The following is a 25985-nucleotide window of genomic DNA, read 5'->3' on the forward strand; positions in this document are numbered from 1 at the left end:
ATACCTCATCCAGTTAATTTAAAGCAATAGTAAATTAATTAATTAATTTAAAAAATGGAGAGAGTCTCGATGTGTAGCTGTGACTGATCTGGATTTCACTATGTAGACCAGATTGTCTTCAAACATATGCAGATCTTTCTGTCATTGCCTCCTGAGCTGCTGGTTTTAAAGGCGTTTGCCACCGCACCTGGTTAAAATTTTATTTTTTATTTTTAAAATCTTATGTATATAGGTGTTTTGTTGCATGTATATGCACCACCTGTATGCAGTGCCTGGGGGGCCAGAAGAGGGCGTTGGGTTTACTGGGACGGAAGTTACAACAGATTATGAGCTGCCATGGGGGTGTGAGAACTGAACTAGGTCCTTTAGAAGAGCAGCCAGTGTACTTAACTGCTGAGCCATCTCTCCAGCACACCCACCCTCCCCCCCCTTTTTAAAACAAGGTTTGTCTATGTAACCCAGGGTGGCTTTGAATTGATGCAATCCTCCTGCCTCAGCCTCCCGAGTGCTTATTTCGCATGCTAGGGCCACCCCAACAGCTTAAGCTGATTCTTTCTTTGCGTCCCCAGACACCTGTCTATCAACACCAGCCTCTGCCACCTGCTAGAGTCTCCCTGCCGGTGGAGCACGCGGCCGGTCTCCTAGCAACCGGACCGCGTCCCTCCCAGCTCTCAGCTCAGAACCTGGGCTGCCAGCGCCCAGCATGCCCTGCGGCTCGGCGCGCACTACGCGTCCCACAATGCCTCACGGCCCCGCCCCACTCCCGCGGAGACCCCGCTGGGCGGCAGCGCGACCCCTGCCCGCTGCCTGCAGCCTGGCGGGCTGCACAGGCCGGGCGCCATGCGGAGGGGCGAGCGCAGAGTCGCCAGAGGCTCGGGGTCTGGGTCTCCGCTGTTTGAGGGTCGCCGCAGCACCGAGTCCGAGGTCTACGACGATGGCACCAACACCTTCTTTTGGTGAGGGACTCCCCGCGTCGTGTCCGGGCTTGGGACTGGCGGTTTGGGTTGGAGTCGGGGACCGTCAAGGCCGGGATTAGTCGGGGGAGCTGCGCACTGGGGCTCCCAGTGCGCAGACGGGTGGAACCCTCCTTCCCCGCGTGGTCATCTGCGTGTGAGATGGCGAGTGCTTTTCGGGTCGGGGGAACCCCGGGATGAGCTCTGGAAGGCCTCGCCACCACACATAAGTAATGTTCCCTCTCTTTTCTTCCCCTGCCTCTCCTCGGTGGGTGCCTTGAACTGGCCTGATGGGTCTGGCATGTCTGTGTGCTAGGTTTTGCTCATCGCTACCCTTTTCGATGATCTGGCCTGCACAATTCAGCCCCTAACAAGTTTTGGGATCGGGCCGCCTCCTCTGCTTTTAGTGGAGTGAGTGCTGAGGAATTGCTGGTGCTTTGGCTCCTTTGAAGGGCCATGCCACCGCCCTGGCTGACCAGTCGAACGTGTGATCCCATGACCTTGGGCTAACCCTTCACCTTTCCTTATTTGTGAGAAATGACAAAACTCAAAACTCATGCACCAGAGCCCACCTTATGAGAGAAATGGTTTTGCCGTGTGTGTGTGTGTGTGTGTGTGTGTGTGTGTGTGTGTGTGTGTGTTCGGGACAGGTTTTCTTTGTATAACAGTTCTGGCTGTTCAGGAACTTATTCTGTAGACCAGGCTGGCCTGGACCTCACAGAGATCCACCTGCCTCTGTCTTCCGAGTGTTGTGATTAAAGGCCTGCGCCATGGCCACCGGGAAGCTTTACCCTTCTTTACTTATAATGACTGAGTTTCCATATGCAATACTGGAGTCCCTGGGTGGTTCCTGTAGACGAGTGAGAGCCGAGTGCACAGAAACAGATGCATACCTACTGGTGATGCTAAGTGCAAGTAGCTTTGAGAACACATTTAATCAGCGCGAGAGGAGCATGTTCTGAAAGTGATTGGCTCATTCGGGAGAAGGTGCCATCACACAGATAGGGTTCTCTGAGGGATGCTGTCCTATGCCGGCTTGTATCTCTGGCTCACAGTGGGAGTGGTACCTGAGGCTCTGGTGAGATACAGCTGAAGTGGCAGGCAAGTGGGTGGCTGTAGGAGATAGTTTTGCATCTGGAACTGATATGATTAGCGCCTTCCCCGGTTTGTGGACAGCTTCTGCAAGGGGGTCCCACCAAGGCTTCTCTTCAGTGTGATGCCCTCTGGTGACTGTGGAAGCATTAGAAGGGAGAGAAGCGATTCCAGCACTCAGGAGACAGAGGCAGGCGAATCTCTGTGAGTTTGAGGCCTGCTTGGACTACATAGTGTGTTCCAGGACAACCACAGCTACATAGTGAAACCCTGGGAGGAGAAGAGAAAGCATGGGGCAGTTGAAGTTGTGGGTTTGGGGCCAGAGCTAGTGCCAAATGGATTTCTCTGACCTTTGAGGTCCTTTGAACATTGAAATGACCTAGAAGATTTCAGGCTGTCTTAATCCCATACCTCCTCCTGCTCGACAGGACACATGGTCTTTAACACCATAACTGACCCCACACCATCTTCATATCCTGCCTGATAGGACATTGGGTTCCTTTTTCCTTGCAGGGAAATGATGCTTGTAAAAATCCCTGGTTTTTGTTTTTATAAACTCTGTCTTGTCTTCAGGTCCAAGAATTCTTTGTGGCAGGAGTTTACTTTTGGTCCCCTGCTTAAATAAAGGACTCTAATTGGCCTTATATTCATGATGGACTATAAATTACTCAAGTGGATATTTCAACATCATTCTCTATCAGGTAGCTCCCACCATGACTGTTGGGCAGGAGGGAGGCACCACCCTCCCCTAATGCAGTCGATGGTCACTAATAGAAAATCCTGGAGCGGGTAGCTGACTTGCCTTTCTTGCTTTATATTCATTTATTCATTCAGTCATTCTTCAGTGTGTATTTTGGAGATCTCCACTGAGTGCCATTGCTATCTTAGGGGATTTATCCGGAAATTAAACAAGAGCTCGGACTCTAGCACAGTCCTAGGACTTTGTTTATTTAAAATTTTATTTTATTTTCCATGTGTTGATGTTCTGCCTGCATGTGTGTATGTGTACCATATATGTGCAGTGCCCCTGGAAGCCAGAGAGGGTATTGGGTCCCTTGAGACTAATAGTTCCAGACTGGTGGATGCTGTATGAGTGTTAGGGATCCAGTATGGGTCCTCTGGAAGAGCGGCTTGTATGTTTTATTTTGTTTGGTTTGTTTAGTTTTTTTTTAATAAATCTTTATTTATTTTATATGCATTGGTGATTTGCCATGGGTGTTGAGTCCCCTGGAACTGGAATTACAGACAATTGTGAGCTGCCATGTGGTTGCTGAGAATTGAACTCAGGACCTCTGGAAGAGCAGTTAGTGCTCTTAACTGCTGAGCCATCTCTCCAGCCCCCTTGGTTTGGCTTTTTTGAGACAAGGTTTCTCTTGTGTTGCCTGGCTGTCCTGGAATTCGCTCTGTAGCTCTGTAGACCAGGCTGGCCTTGAACTCAGAGATCCACCTGCCTCTGCCTCCCAGGTACTGGAATTAAAGGTGTGAGTCACTACCTCGCAGCAAAGTCGTGTTCTTACCCTCAGAGCCATCTTTTCAGCCCCCCAGTGACACTTTCTAACCTACTCCCACCAGCCTGGAATCCATAACAATTTGAGCATTGGTGGTCTATGCTTGAATCCTAGAGCCAGGAGCCTCTAGTGAGCCTTCTAGGTGAAGGAGGCGGACCTCACCAGTGCATCCACAGTAGTTCTTATTCCTGCAGCTGCAGGCGTGTGTAGGCTGCCACTCACTGTGGCTAGAGCTTGCCTAGGTTTACCCACATCTAGCAAACATGATTTGGCAATTCTTACCTTTTAACTATCAGATCAATAGGCCAGGAAGGCCAGTGTAACAAGCTAGGAGCCTCTTGCAGACCTGGGGCAGGCTCTGTCCCTTTCCTGGCAACACCTTCATGTTTCCCTGGTTGGTTCTGGCAGGGCTGCCTCTCTACCCACTCAGCGTGAGGAACATGGTCATCTCTTGGGAGGAACAACAACTGGGTATTTTCCACTCATAGCAAGGAACCAGTTTGTCCTCATGCTTGCCCCATGCAGTGACTGAAGTCCCAAGATTTACATAGGTCAGCTCTCATCCTGGGCCTGGTCATGGGACCTGGATTATCCCAGCCTCTGCCTACACTAGGGAGGAGTAGGAGGCACAAAGCTGACATTCTGGAAGGGGAAGGATAACCGCCTCTGGAATCGTGTGTGTGTTTATATGTCTGCGTGCGTGCATGTGTGTGTGTGTGTGTGCGCGCGTGCGCTAGGAGATAGACAGGGTGCATGCAGCAAGGTAGAGTTGCTCTTCTGCGGCCATTGATTGGGACATTCCTGAAGTCTGCCTGCTGTGAGTTTATCTGGTGATGCCCTGCCTCTGGGTCCCCCTTTCTGCTTCACTTTTCCCAGGTTAGGGAGGCGAGGTACTTGGTAACTGTGTAAATGAAAGGGTGAAAATTTACCTCAGAGGAAAGGTGTTATTTATTTTTCATATTCTTGGTATATTAAGAGAAATAAAAGATAGTACTCCCAGTCGGGGTATAGTAGCGTGCGCTTTCATTCCTGGCACTTGGCGGGCAGAAGCAGGAGTATCTCTGTGAATTTGAGGCCAGCCTTGTCTATGAATAGGGTTCCAGGACTACACAGAGAAATCCTGTCTTAAAAAAACAAAACAAAACAAAAGGTCAAGGACACCCTCAGCTTATTGGCTATTTCAAAACCTATTAGAAGATCAGTGTACTAGTAAAGTAACCGAGGAGCTGATGTCATTTTTAAGGTCTATGGAAAGAGCTGGGTAGAGTCTGTCATATGTCAGGCCATAGGCTCAGTCCTCAGTCCTGGAGGGAAATGGGGGAAAGCCTTCCATGTTTAACTTGTGTTAGTAATGTGACCATATCTACCTGTGCTATAGGCTGTACACTTCAATCCCTCTGGTACCCATGGTAACGGTCAGTCAGCTCGAGAGTGCAGGTCAGGCCCTCTCCTATGCTGGGTGAGTACTTACCCTGTCTCTGCTCTGACACTACCTGTGTGTTTTGAATTCAGGCGTGCCCACACCTTAACCGTGCTGTTCATCCTCACCTGTGCACTGGGTTATGTGACTCTCCTGGAAGAAACCCCTCAGGATACAGCCTACAACACCAAGAGGTAACTGCTGACGTGCAGAGGGTGTGTGTGCTGTGGTGCTCTGGCCAGCCCGGGCTCTAAATTCCCTTGTATGTCAGTGACTAGCTTTCACACCTTTCCTTGGAGCTGCGGAGTGTTTCTCGCCCAGACCCTGGGTACACGTCACCTTTCAAGAGATGGGGCTATTTTGCAGCGGCCTTCAGGGTGATCCCCCTAGCTGGTGTGAGTCTATGGTGGTGTTGGTGCCAGTACTTTCTAAATATTTAAACGAACTATGTAAGAGGCCAGGTGGACATCCGATGACTACCTGTGACCTTGCTTCTCAAGATTCTCCAGAGCAGGCAGGCCACAAGCACTCTCTGTCCTTGCTGTATTGCCAGGTCTGAGGCCAGTCCCTAGCATGCAGGGACGGTTGCTCCGGAGTACTGACAGCCTTTTATACTGCCCCTCCAATCCTCTAGCCTGGGTATCTACCCTGGAATGCTGTTACTGAGCGGGTCCTGCTTGCTTTGGGAGGGCTGGAGGAGACCAGAGAGAATTTGGTAGGGGCAGAGGCACAGGGGGATGTGAGAGGTCTATTGAGATTTCAGCGCCACCTTGGTTGCTTGTGGAACCTCCATGGTCCTAACATTTCCAGGCCAAAATTTTGTTTTTTAAAAATGGAAGTCTTAAAAGGCTATAGAGATGGCTCAGTGGTTAAAAACATTGGCTGTTTTTCCAGAGGACCCAGGTTCTATTCCCAGCATCCACGTGGCAGCTCACAACTGTCTCTAACTCCAATTCTGGAGGATCTGACAGCCTCTCACAGACATACATGCAGTCTAAACAACAATCAAGGCTCATAAAATAAATAAATCATTTTTTTTAAAAAAAAAAAAGAAAAATGGAAGTCTTAGTACTTTGCGATAAGAATTGAATAGGGTCACAGTGAGTATGGTGTGACCATGTGGATGTACTCCTCCCCAGTCTCTGCGGGCCTTGTGAGAGTGTCATCACACCAAACAGTTTACCCTCAATGTGGTAGACTCTAGGACATAAGGATACCCAGCCTGTCTGGGATGTAGAGCCACCAACAGTGAACCTTGTAATGGAGCATATGCCCTTGGGTTCTTGTGGTGAAACATTGCCTTCAGACTGTTGGACTCACAGGCTCCCGTCTACCTTTCTTGGGCAATACAGGCACCTCTCTCTAGCTGGTGGCCCAGCCGTTCTTGGCCCATTTTCTGTGAGTTACTTTACTGTTCAGTAACTTCTACTCAGAGTCAGCCTCTTCGGAGTTTCCTCATTTTTTTCCCCTGAGCTTGGGATGACTTGATTCCAGGCCCACCAGCCCTTCTCTTGTCCATCGTGTCTGGCTGGGTTATCTATACTGTCACTTCCTGCTCACTGTCATCTACAGGCTTGCCTGTTTCTCCCTCCTTTCTTAGAAGGCTTCCACTATACTCTTAAGTCCCAAGCTAAGCCTGTAAGCTCAGCATGCTCTTAAGATAGGGTCCTGGCAGAGGGGCCATCTGCAGATATTAGACCCGGGGTATAGAGGCATTGGACTTTTGGTTGTGCCTACATCTGCTCAGAGGGAATTTTCAAATAGAACTGGTCTTAGCTAGGTATGATTGCTCATACATGTAAACCTAGCACTTGGGAAACAGAGGCGGGAAGATCAGGAGATGAAGGCCAGTCTTGGCTACATGGTGAGTTCAAGACCAGCCTGGACTACATGAGACCTTGTCTCAAAAAACAACCAAAAAGGACATGATGGTACACACCTTTCTGCACTGGGAAACAGAGCAGGCAGGTCTCTATGAGTTTGAAGCTAGATTAGTGTCCATAGAGAGTTCCAGGACAGCTGTTGCTACATGGTGAGATCCTGTCTCAAAGGAAAAAAAAAAAAAGAAGAAGAAAAGAAAAGAACTGGGTCTGCTGAGTTTCTCTGAATTCACCTTTGTTGCCTGGGCATGGAGGCTAGTAAGAAGTCCAAAGAGACGGGACATGGCTATACCTCAGAAGGTGCTCTCCATGGCTGAATGTATGGCTTAGGGGCCCAGGGTTTAACCCTAAAGGCACAGCCTACTCCCCCAAAAGATTTCTATGTATGAGAAGTAGAATCAGCTAAAGATGCTCAGCTCTGATGTCACTGGAAAAGAATTGCCTCCAAGAAGAGCAAAGCCTTCTCTCCGAAGAGCAGGAACCTGCAAAGGTGTCACCAAGCATCTGCCAGAGCAGTTACAGAGCTGTTGGCCACCCAGTGTATTGGTCTTGTTGTCAATAGTAGGTGACCCAGACCTGGAGGGTCCAAGAGCTCAGACTCCCGTGCTTAAGGAGGGTGGCACTGTGGACCTGTGTGGGTGAGGCCACTCTTCTCAGCACTTACCTCAGGAGAGCTGCCTCACTGCTCCTCAGGGGACACAGGACACCCACTCCTCATGGTCTTTGTCTCCTCTTTCCTCTTTAAGGGCACGAAGGAACTGACCTTTCTGGTCTGTAACTCTTCTGATAGAACCTAGAACCTGAATAGGTGGGAGCTTTCTTATGTCCTTAGGATAGGTTTTGTGTGTCAAAAATATTTTTTCATTATGTGTATTTGTTTGCATGTTTATTTGTGTTCAAGCATGTACAGTACACACATGCACAAGTGTCAGAGGACAACCCTTGGGAGTTAATTTTCTCTTTCTACCATGCAGATCCCAGAGATGGAACTCAAATTGTCAGGCTTAGTGACAAGCGTGTTACCTGCTGAGCCATTTCACCAGCCTTACAGAAAATAGTGTATAATTTTTGTGGTGTTGTGGATGGAACTCAGACACTCACATGTGCCAGGCAAGCATTCTTGCTTGCACAGAGACACATCCCCAAGACTTACTTACAAATAAAAAATTATTTTTATATATGTGAATGTATGTTTTAGACTAGGTGAGTGTCCTCAGAGGCCAGAAGAGGGTGTCAAATCCCCTGGAGCTACAGACAGTTGTGAGTTGCCTATGGGTGCTGGAATCTGAATCTGGGTCCTCTGTAAGAGCAACAAATGCTCTTAACCACTAAGCTGTCTCTCCAGTTCCCCAAGATTTATTTATTTGTTCATTTTTTATAATTAATTTATTTCTATTTTATATGCATTGATATTTTGCCTTCATTTTTTCTTCACCACTATACAAACAAGGATTTTGCCTTCATACATGTTTGTGGGAGGGTGTTGGATTCCCTGGAACTAGAGTCACAGACAGTTGTGAACTGACATGTGGGGGCTGGGAATCACACCCAGGTATTCTGGAAGAGCAGTCAGTGCTCTTAACCACGGAGTCATCCCTCCAGACCCCCTGCCCCAAATTTACTTTTAACATTTTTTTTTCTTGTTTTTCAAGACAAGGTTTTTTTTTTGTTTTTTCAAATATTTTATTTATTTATTATGTATACTATATTCTGTCTGTATGTCTGCAGACCAGAAGAGAGCACCAGACCTCATTACAGATGGTTGTGAGCCACCATGTGGTTACTGGGAATTGAACTCAGGACCTTTGGAAGAGCAGGCAATGCTCTTAACCTTTGAGCCATCTCTCTAGCCCAAGACAAGGGTTTTTTTTTGTTTTGTTTTTGTGTAACCCTGGCTGTCCTGGAACTTGCTCAGTAGACCAGACTGGCCTCGGACTCAGAAATCTGCCTGCCTCTGCCTCTGAGTGTTGCAATGCACCCGGCTATTTTTAAATTTTTTCTAAAGATTTAAATTTTTTTATGTGTATATATGTGTGCCTGTGTGAGTTATATGTATATAAGTGCCCAAAAATACTAGAGGCATTGAATCCTTTGGAACAGGAGTTACAGGCAGTTGTGAGCCTTTTAATGTGGGTGCTGGAAACTGAGCCCAGACCCTCTACAAGAGCAACAGGGTTTCTCTGTGTATTTCTAGCTGTCCTGGGAATTTGCTTTGTAGACCAGGCTGGCCTCGAACTCACAGAGATTCACCTGCCTCTGCCCCTTTTGGAAAGTCTTTAATTTCAACTTGTGTATCATTGTTTTTGACATGTGGGAGGAAGGGTCACTGTATTGCCAGTATGGGATTTTTGGTTTTGGAGTTTTGTTTGTTGGTTGGTTGGTTGGTTGGTTGGTTGGTTGGTTGGTTTTTTTGAGGGGGGTGGTTGTGGGTCTCTGGCTATTCTGGAATTCACTATGTGGACCAGGCTGGTCTAGAACTCATAGAAATCTACTCACCTCTGTCTCCCAAGTATTGGGATTAAAGGTGTGATTTACCATGCCTGGCTGCCAGTTTATTCTTGAACTCCAGGGCTCAAGTAATCATTTTGCTTCAGCTTCCTGAAGAGCCAGGACTCCAGGCACAGGCCACTGTATGTATAGCTTTTTCTTCTCAAATCAACCTTATTGGCCTATAATTTAAGGCATTTCCGATAAAGGTACAGGTTGAGCTGCTCACACTTTTGAGCCTGCTGCTGGCCCAGAAGTGGAGTTACTATGTTGCTCTTCTGTGTCTTGCTTCTCTCCACAACAGTGGCTGCATGTCTTTGTGGACAGTCAGGACTGCTGTGCTGTGCCATGCAGATTTACCATCTGTGTGGTGATCTGGGGACACCTGAGGTTCTCTCGCCTCAGTTAGCCACGTGTCCATCCCATTTATAGTTTTAAAAATTGTACAACTATAAAGGCCAGGTATGATGGCACACACCTCTTATCTCAGAACTCAGGAGGTTGAAGCAGGAGAATCCTAAGTTCAAGACCAGTCTGGACTGCATAGCAAGATCTTGCCTCTTTTCTCAAACAAAACAAAAACCCACTCACATTTTTAAAAGGGCAGTCACAATTAAAATGTGTTGATACACATATGTACTCCCAGCTACTCTAGAGGCTGAAGTGTAGGAGATTGCTTGAACCCATGAATAGGAGCCCAGCCTGATAACTCTGTACTCAGGATTGAGGGCCAGAGTGACGGCTCAGCTGTTGAGAATGTGTACTGTTCTTGTGGGGAACCAAGGTCCGTTCTCAGCACCCATGTCTAGTGGCCCATCACGGTCTGTAACTCCGGCTCCAGCCGATCTAATACCTTCCAGGGACCTGCGCTTATGTGCACATTCTCACATACATAAATACACATACATATAATTAAAGTTATAAAAATAAAGCAGGGCTGGAGAGATGGCTCAGAGGTTAGGAGCATTGTCTGCTCTTCCAAAGGTCCTGAGTTCAATTCCCAGCAACCACATGGTGGCTCACAACCATCTGTAATGGGGTCTGGTGCCGTCTTCTGGCCTGCAGACATACATACAGACAGAATATTGTATACATAATAAATAAATAAATATTTAAAAAAAAATAAAATAAAATAAAAATAAAGCACTCAGAGGGCAGAGACAGGTGGATCTCTGTGAGTTCAAGACCAGCCTGGTCTACAGAGCAAGTTCCAGAACAGCCAGAGCTGTTACACTGAGAAATCCTATCTCAAAAAACTACCCAACCAAATAAATAAATAAATCTTGATGGAGAAAGGCTTGAGCAGATACTGTACCCAGGAGGAAACAGAGGAAGCAGCATCTGAAATGGGCAGCATTTGTTGTCACTGTGTCTCAGACGCCACCACACACCTCTAGGGAGATGGAAATGTAAAACCCGAAAGGATCTGAGGCAGCAGATAGGGATGCAGAGTCTGTCCACATTGGAAAGCAGCTTAGGGAACTAAGATCTTTCAATTTTGTGTGTTTGGGTATTTTGACTGTGCACCATTTGTGTGCTTGGTGCCAATGACAGATCTCCTGGAACTGAAGTTAAAGATGGTAATAGCTGTCTTATGGGTGCTAGAAATTAAACCCGAGTCCTGGGCAAACATTCAGTGGTTTGTTTTTGTTTTTTTCTCGAGACAGGGTTTCCCTTAGCTTTGGAGCCTGTCCTGGAAATAATAGCTCTGTAGACCAGGCTGGCCTTGAACTCAGAGATCATCCTGCCTCTGCCTCCTAAGTGCTAGGATCAAAGGTGTGTGCCACCACCGCCTGGCTTGTTGCTCAGTTTTGACTAAGGCTGTTGCTGTGAGATGACCTGAGAACACCGCAGGCTCTTCTGAGTGTCAGACACAGCAGGAACTTCTAGGCTGATCTTGGGCCTTTTCTGCCTCAGTCTTGGCCTTACAGTGACTCCATGGAGTCTGGGTGTCATACTGAAGAACACCAGAAGCCAAGGTCTGGGTGCTGGGTGTACTTGTAGCCACTAGGGTAAGGCTAGCTTTAGGCTCTGAGAACAGAGAATGGTGCACGCTTGCCTTCACCACCCTATATCCACACATACAATTACCCTGGTATCTGCGGAGTGTTGGTTTTCGGATCCTCCAAAGATGAAGTGTGTGCACTCAAATGCCTTACACACAGTGCCATCGGTGTACAGCCACAGATGTCTCTCCACTTACTAAAATATACTAGCTGATATGAAATGTGCCACACACAGAGCTGCTCTAGTGCATGATGGACAGTGACAAGGAAATCGTCTGTATGTGTTCAGCGTAGATGTGGTTTATTTTCAAGTGTGTTCTTTTTGGGGGTGGGAGGCAGGTCTTTCTTTGTGTAGCCTTGGCTGTCCTGAAACTAGCTCTGTAGACCAGGCTGACCCTTAAACTCAGAAACTCACAGAGATCCACCTGCCTTTACCTCCTAAGTGCTGGGATCAAAGGTGTGTGTCAAAACAAGGCATGTTTTCTTTAAAAGAAAAAAAAATGTGTTGGTGGTGCACACCTTTAATCCCTTCACTCAGGCAGAGGCAGACAGATCTCCAAGTTTAAAACCGGCCTGGTCTGCAGAGCAAATTCCAGGACAGTCAGAACTACACAAAGAAACCTTGTCTCAAATTAAAAACAATAACAACAACAAACAAAACAAAAACCCAGCCGGGCGATGGTGGTGCACACCTTTAATCCCAGCACTCGGGAGGCAGAGGCAGGCGGATCTCTTTGAGTTCGAGACCAGCCTGGTCTACAGAGCTAGTTCCAGGACAGGCTCCAAAGCCACAGAGAAACCCTATCTCGAAAAACCAAAAAAAAAAAAAAAAAGTGATGTTGGAGTATTACTCAAATCGCGAAATCTCATGTCCAGGAGTCCACAGTGAGATGATTGATTAAATCAGCAAACAGGAGCTAGGGGCATGGTTCCCATGCAGAAGAATCCCACGTGAATGGGCTCTAGCTGAGGAAGCTTTAAGCCCTGCCCCTTTCCTGCTCCTTCCCCAGAGATCTGCGAGGGGTGGAGGACTGCTCTGTTATAGAGAAGAGCTGTGCTCAGGGCCAGCTTTAGACCTAGAAGAAGCTTGCACACACTGAGGGGCTGTTTGTTCTTTATTTGCAGAGGTATTGTGGCCAGTATTTTGGTTTTCTTATGTTTTGGAGTCACACAAGCCAAAGACGGGCCATTTTCCAGACCTCATCCAGGTAACTTGCCATTTCTCCATGTGTGCCGTGTATCCCTTCTGTTCTGAGCAGCTGCTATGTTGTTCTGCTGGATGTGAATGTCCTGCCCTCTTCTGCCAGCTCCTGTGGCTGCTACCTCCATGTCAGGGAGAGCTGACTATACTTCCTTCCACCTGTCCTATTGCCCTCTCACACTCTTCCTGCAGACCAGGGTGCCCTAGGATCACAGGAGGGGCTAGAGACCTAGAGGTAGCCGATGGGTGCTATCTCCATCACCCTTTCCCAAGTTCTGACAAATCCATGCATCAGATTGTCCCCTGTGAACCTCAGCTGGAGGTCATAAGCCACCCACTTTTCTCAGTTGGCCAGAGCTCAGACTAGGAGGCACTTGAGGCTACAACTTGGTGTGACTTAAGGGCCTCAGCATATATTTAGAAACGTGTTTCTTTTCTCTCTCAATGGGATTATAACTGTTGAAATACAGAAACTATTTTTAGGCATGTAAAAAAATAAACACTTAAATGTGGATGTGTTGTGTATATTATTTATTTATTTTTGAGGGAGGGTCTCACTATTGCTCAGGCTATTCTCAGATTCCTGGATTCATGGAATTCCCTTGCCTCCCTTCCTGAATACTAGGACCACAAGTGAGTGCTACAACACTGCTGGTTTTCCTAGGTTTTGTTTGATTGTGGGTTTTTTGTTGTTTTCTATTTTGTGAGTTAGGCAGTCTTGAGATTTTGCCCACGTGTCTCCGTGTACTTAGCCTGATTGTACAACAAACCACTGTAGGAGCAGAGATAAGAGCAGAGATAAGGGATGATTAGCCCTTAAGGATGGGGCTTGTCTGCCAAGGGTAAGTTAGTTATGAGTTGTGAAGATGACTCCCCTGTGGCCCAGAAGCTCTGAGCTGGGCCCTTCAAAGATCCCAATAGGCTGTGTAATTGCTGCTAGATTACTGAGTCTTCTCGTAGCCCTTAGTAGTCCTCCACCCTCCGAGCCCTTGCCTCAGTAAGGTTTGAAGCAGAGCCACAGAAAAGCAAAATACTTAAAAAGTGCCCAATTCGTTTTAGTGGCATGTTTTCTCCTTTGATGACATGTTTAATTGTGATGTTTTCAGATGTAACTTCTGAAATAAGTCTCTGAATGACTCGAACTCTACCATACAGTGGGGAAATCAACAAAACCTATAGAATTTTATTTGGAGTTGACATTCTCTATTTTTTTAATTCTTCTTCTTATTACACACGTATATTTGATTTTTTTACTAGAAAGGAAGGATGCTCAGTTTTAGCTGTTAACGTCGTACACATTGCTTTGTTACAATAAAACTACATGTGTATAAGGAGGTGGGACTAATTGCTAAATGCTTATCTTGTATTTGGAAGAAGACTGTAAGCCCATCCAGTAAGGCATACTTCCTCATCTTGGAAGCCACATCTCAGTGAACATGACAGACAGGAGCATACTGGACACTGGAAGTGTCTCTAAGACTTGCAGGTCCAGAGGACAAGCCCTATATCCTGACAAGCACAAGTCTGAAAGGGTTTAGAGTTTTTCAGAGGCGCCCACTGACTCTGAGCTAAGTGACTGTTGCTCTGGCCCCCAGTACTTGGATGGATGTTGTTCCTCTCCCTCTTTTTTTTTTCTTTTTTGTCAGGGTCTCACTGTGTAGCTTGGCTGCCCAGAACTTACCCTGTAGACCAGTCAGGTCTTCAACTCAGATATCTGCCTGTCTCTCCCGAGTGCTGAGATTAAAGGCCTGTGTTGCCATGTTCGAGTCCTCTCCCTCTTAACATGCATGCTCACCTATGAGTTACTTGGAGAGCTCTGCTCTGCCTTTCCTTCCAGTGTAGCTGCTCTGTGTGAGCGCCAGGCTTTTTACCATTCTTATCTTACTATGTAGGGAGTCGTTCCTCTGCCGTCTCCCACCGCCCACTCACTTTTTGTTAATGTACAGAATCTGGAGCCATCAGAGCCTCCAGTCAAAAGGCTTGTGATGCAGCTAAGTGAGATATCACCAGGTATCACATGGGAGGGAGGCCTTTCTGCAGGACTGTGCCCTCGACCCTACCTCTTGGTCTGCACTTAGGAAGACCCAGTCAAGCTGCCTCAGCTGGAGCCATTATCTGCCTGGCCTCATTAGAGCAGCAAAATGAGGTTTCAGCTGACCTCCCTGGGGAGTTGCTTTATTTGGAAACTTTAATTGGCTGTGAACACCTTGAAACAGGTCCTGGTTCCTTTGAAACAGTCTCCCTCCGTGGTTCAGTTTTTTGTTTTTGTTTTGTCTGTGTGCAGTGCTAGGAGCTGCACCCTGGGCCTCATGCATGCTAGACGAGTGTGCCACCACTGAGCCGCAGCCCCAGCCCCTTTCCTGGTTCTTCTGTCTGGGGCTGTGTTCAAAGCTAGGGTTCAGATGTCATCCCCAGCACTGCTAAACAGCCTGTGTTCCTGTCTCACATTTTATATGTAGGTGGACAAAGGACCCTGGCATCCACCCACCACACCCAGAGGTCGGGGAGTTTGGGGGCGGGGTGTAGAAGCAAGGATTCAGGTAGTTCAGCTTCTGATTTGGGCTCTTCCTTGAAAACAATATGGGAAAGACGGAAACAGCACTAGCGAACAGATGATGTCCATTTCCGAGCTGATGAACCTTACTGTTGGGCTGGGCAGTGATGGCCACACCTTTAATCCCTGCACTTGGGAGACAGAGGCAGATGAATCTCTGTGAGTTTGAGGCCAGCCTGGTCTACAGAGTGATTTCCAGGATATCCAGGGCTGTTACACAGAGAAACCTTGTCTTGAAAAACTTAAAAAAAAAAAAAATGGTGTCTGCCTCTTTGAGGAGGACACCCCTCCCCGCTCATTACACAGACCCCAGTGGTATAGGTCATCTTGCCTCCCTCGACCACTGCACCTCTAGCGCCGGTGAAGATTTTCACACAGGCTCTTCCTCCACTTCGTAACCTCCATCTGTGTAACCCGGAGTAACATGAACAAATCCAGTAAGAGCATCCCACATCGTGTTTCCTATCTGGGTTGGTTATTCTCAGCCAAATAGATAGGTCACAGATCCTGAATGCCTGGCACCTCCCTGGCTCTTCAATACCATGGTGGTGTTGAGGACGGAGGGTATTTGAATATCAGAAGTCTACTGGTAAGGTTTGTGTTAAAACACCTTCCTAAATAAAGTCTAAACTTTGTACTCATTCATGATTAAAAACTAAACATATTAGAATTACAAGGTTTTCATCCCTAGAAAAAATGTCCAGCAGAACCTAGAGCAGGTCAGCAGCACATACATGCAGCAGCACATACATGCAGCAGTACATACGTGCAGCAGTACATACTGCAGCAGCACATACATGCAGCAGCACATACGTGCAGCAGCACATACAAGAGTAGGGTGTCGCCACCACCACGTCTACCCAGCGTTACAGGCCTCTGCCTCTGTAGTAAGGCAAAATAAAATAAACTCCTCAGGACTGGGATAGAGGATGCATTTCAGAGAGAAGCTTTGTGTGTAAATTTATTTAGGCCTTGTGAAAATTCTACAAAGGACACCTGAGTACCCCCAGAAAAAATATTATCTGTAATGAAGACCCGCCTGAGGCTGGGTGGAGCCTTAGAGCCCCAGAACAGAGCCCCTGACATTGCTGTTATCTTGTTGTAGCTTACTGGCGGTTTTGGCTGTGTGTTAGTGTGGTCTACGAGTTGTTTCTCATCTTCATCCTCTTCCAGGTAAGCAGTTTTTCTTGGTTGATAAAGTAGGAATGGATAATAGAGGAGGCCTTGATTGTCAGCCCCAAGTCCTGGCAAGGAATCAGGCTGGACCAGCACAGGCAGACACACAGTGTCTCACTCCAGGAGGGCCAGTGTGGAGGGGCTGTCTGAGTGTGGGTCCAGGCACAGGCTGGAGAAGGCAGCTCATCTGATTTCAGGACAGAAAATGTGTAGTCGAGCAGGTTTGCCCTGGCCTGTAGCTGAACAGCTCAGGCTTTCTGAACTTTGGCCTAGCCTGGGACCCGCAGAGCTGGTGGGGCTGGCGACTCACCAGGGGTGGAGTGGGATGCAGTGTTACATTATGTGTTCACTAATGGTTCACTCACTGAACTCTGAGCTTCATGAGTGAGTGGCCAGCTTTGTTATTGTGCTATCTGTGGCTGTTATTGGGGCCAAGTCCCTGTGCATGTATGGACATCCTAGCAAGACCAGAACAGCTTCATCTCCTGAAAACCCATTCAAAGCCCTCGATAGTCTGTTCTGTCCTACAGTTACCTGCCATCTCTCATGGTCTGTCTCAGAACAGCCCATGAGTGGAGCTAGCCAGAGCGTATCGTCCTTCTGAGGTCCACCCAGCTGTATCGTCAGCTGAGAGACACTTCAGGGTGGCAATCTGACCATTCAGCAGAGCCGAGAGGCACTTGGTTTCCTGTTTGGAGCTGCTGTGACTCACGCTATTCTCCTGTATGGACACAGATTTCCGTGTCTGTCCTCAACAGGCCGTAGTGGTCTCGCTGATCACCTCACACATGTGCCCTCAGCGGTTTGAGGAACCACCAGGCTGCCTTCCAGCATGGCTGTGCCATCTTGCACCCCACCAGCACTGACTTGCTGTTGCTTTCCCTCAGTTCTGTTGTATGAGTGCTCCGAGGTGGAGTTGCTGCTGGCGAATGGAGTTACATCCTAATGGGTATACGGTGGCATTTCTTGGTTTTGTGTTTTGTATTTTTTCTGCCACGGGTCCACTTGAAAACACCACCGCACACCTAGGTTCACATCTTCTAGGCTCCTCAGGCCGACCTTGCTTCTCGTGGGCTGACAGCTCTGCAGAGACTGGTGGGTGTATGGTTGGTCAGGTGGCAATTAGTCTTCCACACTTTGATCTTCTCTTTCAAGATTGTCCTGTGTCATCTGATCCACATTTCCAAACAAGTGATAGAATCCCTTTCTGGCTATGTAAAAGAGCCCATGAGATTTCTTTTTCTTTCTTTGCAGTGCTGGGGATGGAACCCAGGCCTCCTGCATGCTAGGCAAGCGCTCTACTACTGAGCCACACCCCAGCCCTAGCAGGTGAGATGTTGACAGGGGTTGCATTGATCAGTTTAGAATACTGCCACCCCGAAGTTAATAAGTCTTGAGATCCATGAGCATGGGGTCTTTTTCCATTATTTAGGTCCTTAATTTTTTTCCTCCTATGTTTTATAGTTTTATTGCTGTAAGTTTTGTGCTTCCTTTGTTAAACTATTCCTGAGGATTTTACTCACTTCATGCCTTCCTAAGTAGAATTGTTTCTCAGTCTTGTTTTGGACTGCTTGTTAATAGTGTGTAGAAATACAGTTTATTTTCATGTTGGTTTGTGCACTGTGACCTTGCTAAACATCAAATCCTACAAAAAGTACAGGATTTGATGTTTTCTAGTTCCTGCCATCTGCCTTTTTCCTAGGGCCCTGTCCCTTTCCTAAAGGATGGAGAATAGTCTTAAGAGACTGTAATCTTGGAGTGGGGTTTGCTGGTCAGGTGTCCTGGTACTCGGCTACAGACAGCAGCTCCATTTGTGTTGGCCATGTGTGTAACACTTGTTTGCTGTGTGGGGCTTTCTGTTTGTCACTCTTGCCTGACTCCTGTAGCTGGGCCTTCCAGAAATGTATTGAGTGCAAACATGGACCTCCTTAACTGGTTCTTGATCTTAGCGGAGTATCTACCTTTCTGTCCTGAGTGTGCTGAGAGCTCTAACTTTTCCTAGAAGCCCTCACCAAGTAAAAGCAGTTCAGTTGTAGCTGGTTGAGTGTTTGTATTATTTGATTTCAGGATATTAGATTTTCTCAAATGCGTTTTCTACATTAAGTGAGATGATTATGTGTTTTCCTTTATTGATGATGGCATTTATATTAATTTTTTAAAGATTTATTTATTTATTATTACATAAACAGTGTTCTGCCTGCTTATATGCCTGTGCACCAGAAGAGGGCACCAGATATCATAGATGGCTGTGAGCCATCATGTGGTTGTTGGGAATTGAACTCAGGACCTCTGGAAGAGCAGCCAGTGCTCTTAACCTCTGAGCCAGTTTCCTAGCCCTATGTTGATTAATTTTTAAAATGTGTTTTATTTGGGGTGTTCTGTTCTGCTTTGTTTTTGAGACAAGGTCTTGTCATATAGCCCAGGCTGGCCCAAGCTTCCAGTAGTCCTGCTTATATTTCCCAAGTGCTTTGATCACAGGCGTTTACCACCATACTTGGCATGATTTTCTTACTGGAACCTGTGGTGTGTTCCTGAGATGACCCTGTCTGTAGCGTAGACTCATCCTCCATCGTATTTTGCCTAGGATCTTTGCATCTGTATTCATGTGACACATGTCTTTGATTTCCTGGAACTGTATTTTTTTTTCTGGCTTTGTCATCATAGTTAGTTAGAATTTGTCTGATGTATTTCTCAGGATTTGAGCGGGGTTAAGGTATATGCCGTCTGCCAACAGGGCTTCTGCAGGTGAAGCTGACCTGATCGATGATAGGCAGCAGCACCAGTGTCCCTCCTTGTGGTGCCCTGTACAGCATGTTTCTACTCCCTAGAAGGAAGTTTCTGTGTGCTGTCCACGTGGGAGGAGGAGCCAGGACTTGAGCTCCGCTACCTTAGGGTGTGTGTGTGCGTGTGTGTGAACTTGAGCTCTACTACCTCGGGTGTGCATGTGTGTGTGTGTGTGTGTGTGTTATTGGGATTCCTCTTAGGAAAACCTGTCTCTTTTCCACCATATGTTAAGTATCTAATAATTTTTTGTAATCATGTGACTTTGTTTTAGGTTGTAGTCAAATACTGCTTTTAAGTTTTTACTGAAGTTCTTTAGGCCATGGGCAGCTCTCATTTGGTTTCTATCTTGTTTGACACACCCCCTTCTTTTGTGATTCTTGGTGTTTTGTTTGTTGAGGCCTTTCCTGACTCATACCATAGGATGCTCCAGTTGTGTGCACCCCTCCCTGATCCCTGGAATCGGCCCTTTCCCTGGAGCCCTGTTCCTTTCCTGGAGGATGGAGGACAGTCTTAAGAGAGTGCAATCTGGGAACTAGGTTTGCTGGTCACACGCCCAGTTCTTGGCCGCAGACAGCAGCTCCATTTGTGTAACACATTACTGTGATCACATCAGTTTTAGTATTCTATCTTGAAGGTCCTTCTGCAGCCTGGCTACTTCCTGCCCATCCTACCCTCTAAAAGAGTGCCATGGGGTCATAGGGTTTTTGCATGTTGATCAGGGGCAGCAGGTATTTTGCAGGTGTTTTGAACCTAGAAACAGGTACCCCTTGATTCTGAACTTCTGCCAAGCCCAGAACTCACCTTTTCTGACTTTGTTTGAGGCCTCAGGGCCTACGCTAGAAGGTGGTTTCAGGAACATTCCTGCCTCAGCATGTCCTCAAGTCTTGCTAGTTTCCAGGGCACACGACATTAGCAAGGTGGCCACCTGTGAAGTCTCTGCACCAGGGACAGGTGAACTCAGACTTTGAGATCAGGGGCTAGACTGTCAGCTGGCCATTCTGTTCCCGTTTTCTCTCCTGTCTGTGGTGTGCTTTCACTTCTGTCTCCTCTGCTGGCCTCCCCTTTGTCCAAGCTGGTGGTTTGCTCCAGGACCCCTCCTCTTTTGTGTCCAGAAGTGCTTCCTTCACCGAGGGGACAGAACTCTTACCAACTGCTGCAGGTCCAAAGATGGGGTTGTGTCTGACAGAGTGGCCTGGGCATGGCCTGGACTGAGGAAAGGCAGCAGTGCAGGGCTGTCTCTTCTGGGTAGGGATCTAGTCCTGTATCCGCTGGAGACAGTGTTGTAGGGCTGGCATTTGTGCCTTGATGGCTCCCCGGGACTCGAGGTGCTCTAGCTGGAGTGGAAGGGCTGCTGTCCCTCTGACATGCTGACCAAGATAGAGGTCACGTCAGACTCCTCCATCCAGGCTGCCCTGCTAAGCCTGACCACACTAATGACTCTGCTTTGCAGACAGTCCATGATGGCCGGCAGTTTCTGAAGTATGTGGATCCCAGGCTGGGAGTTCCATTGCCAGAGAGGGACTACGGGGGCAACTGCCTCATCTATGATGCTGACAACAAGACTGACCCCTTCCACAACATCTGGGTAGGGGTGTTCCCCTCAACTGCAGGGCTTCAGTAGCCCCAGGACTGTTCTTTACTGTATGGGGTCAGGCAGGGTACCCTGCAAGACTGTCCACCTTCCTGCTTTTCCTCAGGCTCCTTCGGGGTACTGTGGTGTGACTCTGCACATGGGGTACAGGCCCGTGGGCCTGCTCATGTTAGATGAGGATCCACAGAGAGGCATCCTGCTCTCTGTTACCAGTGTGGTCATCTAAAGGTGTCCACACACCAACATCCTTGCCAGACCCTGACTTGGCATCACCAGCCCGGATGCTTGGGCGAGGGAGGGGAAGGGAATGACCCTGGGCCTTTGCACAGCTTGAAGTTGTGCAGTCTCTGGAAACTTGCCCAAGATACCATAGGGGAGGAGACTGCCTGAGGGAGGGACTGCCTGAGGTGGGCGCTGGGCCTAAGGGTCGCATTCTTGTTACCTACAGGACAAGCTGGATGGCTTTGTCCCTGCACACTTCATTGGCTGGTATCTGAAGGTAGGGAGATCTAGCTGGCCTGACACCCTGCTTCTCTCTATTCCCCCTTCCTCCATGTTCCAGGCCATTTGGGGCCACAGTAGACCTGAGTGGTAGGTGGGCGCGCCCTGGTGAGGAGGCACAGCTGTCCTGGAGAATATGTGCAATCCCAGAAGCGTCACGGTTTCTCAGCAGGATTCGGGTGCTAGTGTTGGCCCTGCTGCTCCGATCTGTGCCCTGTCCCAGCACTGTGGCCAGTTAGGAAAAGGGAATGAGGAAAATGGCAAGGCAGAAAGCCCAGGTCAGCCTGGGTTCCTGGTGTACCCCGTGATAGTGCTGCCTGTCAGCCACAGCACACAGCCTGAATCAGGCCTTCTGTCAGAGCTCAGTGCCAAACTTCTGGGTCCCTCCTTTTTGACTGGCAATCTTAATGTTAGAAAGGCGGCTGCCCATCTAGTGCACATACCAGGGACCTACTGGGCTGGGAGCTGGAGGCAGGAGGCTGGGATTGTTTTTTTGAAGGGCACAGTCTGTAGGGAATGGATGGCAAAGCCTGATGGGGTGCTCTCTGGCACCTCACAGACCCTCATGATCCGTGACTGGTGGATGTGTATGATCATCAGCGTGATGTTCGAGTTCCTGGAGTACAGCCTGGAGCACCAGCTGCCCAACTTCAGCGAATGCTGGTGGGACCATGTAGGTGCAGCGGGCAAGGCGCCGCCGGGGTGGGCCTGGTCCTGTCGTCGCAGGTCCCGTGGCTAACACCTCTCCTTTCCTGACCCAGTGGATCATGGACGTCCTCATCTGCAACGGGCTGGGCATCTACTGTGGCATGAAGACCCTCGAGTGGCTGTCCTTGAAGACATATAAGTGGCAGGGCCTCTGGAACATTCCAACCTACAAGTACATCTTGGGAGTTGTAGAGGGAACCACAGGCATTGGGTCCCCAAGCACAAGGCCTTGCTGCTCAGGAGGGTGGCAAGCAAGATGGGCCTTTGTCCTTCAGACCTTAGAGTGGTAGAGTCAACGCCTATCTGACTCCTCCATGTAGCCCCCTCGCCTGCTTCTCAAGAGGCTGTGGGCCTGTTTGGTCTACGTTTCATACAGTGCAGGTTAGCCTCAAACGTGCTGTGTCATCTAGGGTGACTCTTGCCCCCACCTTCCAGCTCTGGGAGCACTAGTGTGTAACCCTATACCCAGTTTCTCTGCTAAGAAAAAAATGATACCAGAAGTGGTGGTATACACCCACAGAATCCATGGCTGCTGAAGCTGATGCAGGAGAGTTCTTTGAGCACAGAGGTTTAAGGCTAGTCTAGGTGATTCAGTTTTGAGACTCTCAAAACCAAGAAAAAGTGGGGGCTGAGGATGTAACTCGGCTCAGTAGAGTACTAGCCTCCCATTTTCGAAGCCCCTGGTTCAATTCCTGAAACCACATGAACCAAATGTGCTGTGATCCCAGCACTTGGGCAGTAAAGGCAGAGCAGGAGTTCACAGTCATCCATAGGTATATAGTAAGTTTGAGGCTAGCTAGCCTTAGCTACATGAAACCTAGTTTTGAAGAATAAAAATTAGCCAGGCCCAGTGGCACACACCTTTAGTCCCAGGAAGCCAGCCTAGTCTACATAGTAAGACCTTGTCTCAGCAACAAAGGCAAGGTGGTGCACACCTTTAGCCCAGCACTTGGGGGGCAGAGGCAGGTAGCAAGTTCCAGGACAGCCAGAGCTACACAATAGAGACCCTGTCACACAAAGAAAAGAAAAGGAAAGAAAAGAAAAGGGCTGGCAGAACTGGGCAAGATAGGTCCAGCCCTGGAGAGGTAGGGGACAAGAGGATCGCCCTGGTCCCTGGTACCACAAAAACAAAACCTGAGACAATAAGGAATGAGGTTCCCCTCCTGTCCCGGTGCCTCGGGCATGTGAATAGGCCCCTCTGAGTGGCTGTGTGTGACTGTGAACAGGACAGAGCCTTGTGTCTGCTGAGGAGGGCAGTAAACACTGGCTCACAGGTTCTCTGGCCTAGCCATTGCCCTCAGGCTCCTGGCTTTCTGGTTCCCAGGGGCAAGATGAAGAGGATTGCCTTTCAGTTCACGCCCTACAGCTGGGTACGCTTTGAGTGGAAGCCCGCCTCCAGCCTGCACCGCTGGCTGGCCGTGTGTGGTATCATCTTGGTGGTAAGTCCCAGCAGCCTGGTGACTGTGTATCCACACACCACCATTGGTTAGTTCTCAAACTGACGAACTGACCTTCTCCCATCCCCTAGTTCCTGCTGGCAGAACTGAACACATTCTACTTGAAGTTTGTGCTATGGATGCCCCCTGAACACTACCTGGTCCTCCTGCGGCTGGTCTTCTTCGTGAACGTGGGTGGTGTGGCCATGCGTGAGATCTATGACTTCATGGATGAACTGTGAGGGCCGTCCATAAGGCCTAGGGGGTGGGAGGCCAGAGCCTGGGAGCCCCAAGGGCGTTTGGGGTTCTGAGCAAGCAAGGCAGCTGCTGCCTCTCTGCAGGAAGCCCCACAGGAAGCTGGGCCAGCAGGCCTGGCTGGTGGCAGCCATCACAGTCACAGAGCTGCTCATCGTGGTGAAGTATGACCCGCACACACTCACCCTGTCACTGCCCTTCTACATCTCCCAGTGCTGGACTCTTGGCTCCATCCTGGTGCTTACGTGGACTGTCTGGCGCTTCTTCCTGCGGTGAGTGGGGATGGGACCCCAAGCCATCAGGTTTTACTGTGAGTGATGTCTGTCCCCCTTTGGTTGAATCCAGACAGGGCTCCGTCCATTCCCCACCCTTGTCTTGTGGCTCTACCTGCCTTTGCCCCTGTCCTCTCTCTGAGTCGCTGTGACTCTGCCTTGCCTGTAGCTAGCACTCCAGCTTACCCTCCCCCCAGCCATTCCTACAACTGTAGCAGGTGGAGCCTCTTGCAGAGCAAAGGTGTCCAGGTGTCTATGGGTATGTGCTGGGGGCTGCTGCATGGGTATGTGGTGAGGTGGCTCTGCTGCCCCACAGGGACATCACCATGAGATACAAGGAGACCCGGCGACAGAAGCAGCAGAGTCACCAGGGCAGAGCCATCAACAATGGGGATGGGCACCCAGGGCCAGATGATGACCTGCTAGGGACTGGGACTACAGAGGAAGAGGGGACCACCAGTGACAGTGTACCTGCTGAGGAGGGGGCCTCAGCCGCCTCATGATCCTCTCCGTCTTCACTGGCCTTGTGCCATAGGGCTGTCCCATTTCTCCCATCCTTATGCTCCCTGCTTCAGAGGAGGGGGGCCCATCCCCACTCCACCAGGGGCACCTGAGTATACATGTTTATGTGCAGGTAGGTGTGTGCACATATTGGCTCCTGACACTTCTCCAGGGCTGTGAGCTGACCAGTGAGCCTAGAGCACGCTCTAGAGCAAGGGTCCTGCCTGTCCTACCTGGTCAGCGAAGGCCCTGACCCATGATCTCCCTCGTGCTCAGTCTCACCACAAACCAGAAGAGGCATCTTGTACTCTTTCTCTACCCTCTGTGGGGTAGGCAGAAGCCCCATGAGACCCTGTGGCCCCACCCAACTTGAAGCAGCAGAAGTGAAGGCTGTGACAACACTAAGATGGCTGCAAAGTGGTAGATCTGGAGTCAGCACTGAGACATTGTCTTTGGAGCCTTCGTTTAAGCAGGACTCTAAGATGGATGGTATGTCCATGGAGGAAGGTCATCAGATTGGCCCCTTGAGGGGTATCAAGTCAGAGAATCCAACTTGGAGACCTGTACCCCAGGTGCTAGGGTTGTGTTGTCACCATGGCTCCCTGAGTCTAGTTGCACTCGTGAGCAAACAGAACAAATAAAGCGATGGCGAAGGTGCAGAGCCTCCGGCTGCCTTCTCTGCCCCGTGAGAAGGGACTGCTACATCCATTTGGAGTCGAGTGTGTGTGCAGAACTTAGTTCTCACAGGGCTTCAAGGGCCATGGGATACAACTCTCCAGGGACAGGCATAGCTGCTCACAGGACACATGTCCTGGGCAGCTACCCCTGACTCCCACATTGTCTCACTGGGGGTGGGGCAGTGATCACTGAGGATCATGGGAAATGATTATAAACTTTACAGCTGCAGCCATCAGGAATGCAAAGACAAACCACCTGTCTCTGACAAGTCCAGTTGTCCCACACATGCAGATGTACAAGTCTTGTCTCAATCTTCTCAGGCAACATGTTTCTTGGGATTTTTGAGACCAGGTTTTGCTGCATAGTTTAGACTGCCATAGAACTCCATATATGTCCCAGGCTAGCCTCAAATTCTTGCCAGTCCTCCTGCTTCAGACTCCCAGAATTAAAGGTTTGTGCCTCTATGCCTGACTAAAAATTTCTTTTAAAAAATATTTACTTATTCTTATTTTTAATTACGTTTGTGGGTAAAATTATACAGGAGGCCAGAAGAGGGCATCCCCAGGAACTGGAGTTAGAGGTGGTTGTTAGTTCCCATCCCTGCAGCCCCACTTTCTTGCTGCTAGGAGCCCTGCTAGAGTGATGAAGGTGGTACAGATATCCCTGACAAACTGACTGAGTTTGTTTTGTATGTGTATCTAATAGAACAATTGTTGAGTCATCCCATAGCTCCATCTTTTTTTTTTTAGAGATTTATTTATTAAGCATACAATGTACTGCTGGCAGGAAGGCACCAGATCTCACTACAGATGGTTATGAGCCACCATATGGTTGCTGGGAATTGAACTTGGGACCTCTGGAACAGCAGCCAGTGCTCTTACCCTCTGAGCCATCGCTCCAGCACCCCCCCACCTCAATAACTCCATCTTTAACTTTTTTGTTTTGTTTTGTCTTTTTGAGGCAGGGTTTCTCTGTGTAGCCC

General features: G+C 48.7%; 1 protein-coding gene and 1 non-coding gene across 3 annotated transcripts; one reads left to right on the forward strand and one right to left on the reverse strand.

The window, feature by feature from the left end:
• The first annotated feature begins 676 nt into the window (after positions 1-676).
• Positions 677-24986, forward strand: Ptdss2 (phosphatidylserine synthase 2). 2 transcript variants are annotated; one of them, XM_050136738.1, is made up of 12 exons: positions 677-956; positions 5066-5167; positions 12472-12554; positions 16207-16274; positions 20512-20646; positions 21101-21151; positions 21713-21826; positions 21915-22033; positions 23186-23300; positions 23390-23535; positions 23639-23824; positions 24141-24986. In XM_050136738.1, exons 1-12 carry the CDS (start codon positions 841-843, stop codon positions 24325-24327), a joined length of 1422 nt encoding a protein of 473 aa, XP_049992695.1. In that variant the 5' UTR covers positions 677-840; the 3' UTR covers positions 24328-24986. The 2 variants fall into 2 exon arrangements, with proteins under 2 accessions (XP_049992695.1, XP_049992696.1); XM_050136739.1 differs by lacking the exons at positions 677-956; positions 5066-5167; positions 16207-16274 and having other exon boundaries at positions 12485-12554.
• Trnaa-agc (transfer RNA alanine (anticodon AGC)) lies at positions 17526-17596 on the reverse strand. The gene has a single exon. It is a non-coding gene; the product is annotated as a tRNA-Ala (tRNA).
• Positions 24987-25985: the final 999 nt, after the last annotated feature.

This window comes from Alexandromys fortis, unplaced genomic scaffold (genome assembly GCF_014885135.2).
Source record: "Alexandromys fortis isolate MF-2015 unplaced genomic scaffold, M_Fortis_MF-2015_v1.1 scaffold_3, whole genome shotgun sequence".
NCBI lineage: Eukaryota > Metazoa > Chordata > Mammalia > Rodentia > Cricetidae > Alexandromys > Alexandromys fortis.